This window comes from Habropoda laboriosa, unplaced genomic scaffold (assembly GCF_001263275.1).
Source record: "Habropoda laboriosa isolate 0110345459 unplaced genomic scaffold, ASM126327v1 scaffold101, whole genome shotgun sequence".
Lineage (NCBI taxonomy): Eukaryota > Metazoa > Arthropoda > Insecta > Hymenoptera > Apidae > Habropoda > Habropoda laboriosa.
In genome coordinates, this window is record NW_017100207.1 from 21,347 (window position 1) to 23,135 (window position 1,789).

Here is a 1,789-nt window from a genome sequence, read left to right on the forward strand (position 1 = left end):
TTCTGGAAAAATGATAAACAATTTATGTTTATTTGCGCTCGTACTTGATATTTTAATTGTGTTTTATACTTAATGTAAAAGATATATATTAACTTAGAATTACATCATCATTATGTTGCTCAATTTTTGTCATTATAGCAATTAATATAACAGATAAAGATTTGTCACTGAAAATGAGCAAAATGTAATTCTTTCATCGATGCGGAATTATTACAGTGTAAATATGCAATAAGATTTTATAACTGAACTTTCAATAAAGTTAATGCACAGTACAATAAATTCTTGTATCTTATATTAACCCTTTTACTTGATAAATAAATGTTTTTATTCACATACTATTTGATTTCTTTTTAATATTCTATTTACAGGCAATAATCGCATAATATCGATTGATATTGTCAACTGAATGTGCGATTTTCGAACGATACGAGATATCGAGATTCAAGTTTGACAAGATGTCCGAAAATTGAAGGATACTAATAAAAATTTTAAATTGGTTATAGATTCGATATTGTTTATTAATTCTGTATCATTCTTTTTACTGTCGAATTCTTAAATTAATTCGAAATCGAGTTTGGTAAGTCTAATTAAAGTTGTCCATATTATTTAAAAAACAAGAAAGGAAATAAATTGTAGAACATTCTAATGCAAAGTTACGTGTAGAATTGAATCATGCGTAGTGTTGTTTATTTTATATATTGACTACTTCGACCTATTTTTATCGCTGATTAATTGAATTCTAATTACTACAAGAAATATAGACTTATTCAGTCATCGAGGTTACTTTACTTTTTCAATCATATTTTCGTTAATGTAAGTTGCGAACATATGTAATCTTAATAAACGTATAAATTAGAAAATTAATGGATTTAATTATTTCAGGGTACAGTGTATTTTTTAAACTTAAGCTGAAACCGTTTTTCTTTCCTCAATGAAACCTGTTCTGTCATGTCTTATACTGAATTGGAACATGGTTATCAGGTAAATTATATATTTCTGTAAAACAACTAACATTGTTATTATCTTGCACAGTTGTATTATAGTTCTTTATATTTATTATGATTATTTTATAATATGAGTCACTCTTGTAATTTCTAGTCATTAATAAAAACAAATGTAAAAAAATTTTTTAGAAAAAAACTAAAAAAAGAAATTTAAAAAAACTTTTGATGACATTAGTATTATCTTCATTATATGATAATCAATTTATAGGGTCTACGGAGTGCAAGTCGACCAATTTTCTATGTAGGGGATTTAAATAGTGTACAACCAACCCTTGTGGGTCCTGTAGCTTCTTCTATATATCACTCATCAAAAAGAGTAAGTTGTATTTTTCTTTGTGCAATGTATAGCATAATCTACATGGAATAGCTGTTAAAGTAATAGTTTTAAATTACATAAACTTATTATTGCTGAAAAATTGAAAATTTTATCAACAATAAAGTAGAGATCCCTTTTACATTTTAAATTACATTAATTTTTGGAAATGATTACATAATAGTGAATTTTTATTAAATTTATTTAATTCTTGTAAGTAATGTAATGAAAGTAGACCATGAAAAAACAACATTTTCGATGATTTATCAGAAACAGATATTTAAAAAAAATTGTTTGCATGCAAATTGGAAGTATCTGTACAATTTTTCAGTTTTGTTATATTCAAAGCTTATTGCATGAAAACCTGTTTTATGTTGAGTTAACAAACACAATTTAATAAAGGTTAGAAAATTGTTTCATTAAAAAACTCATTATTTTAAACATATGTACACATTATATGTACATATTTCAC

General features: G+C 24.7%; 1 protein-coding gene across 1 annotated transcript in view; it reads left to right on the forward strand.

Annotated features, from left to right (window-relative positions):
* The first annotated feature begins 948 nt into the window (after positions 1-948).
* The window catches only part of LOC108570599 (inositol hexakisphosphate and diphosphoinositol-pentakisphosphate kinase), a 14,426-nt gene continuing 13,585 nt past the window's right edge, over positions 949-1,789 (forward strand). Inside the window, exons 1-2 of the mRNA XM_017932483.1 lie at positions 949-981; positions 1,213-1,320. Of these exons, the coding sequence (XP_017787972.1) occupies positions 949-981; positions 1,213-1,320 (141 nt within the window). The remainder of the gene's footprint in view (positions 982-1,212; positions 1,321-1,789) is intronic.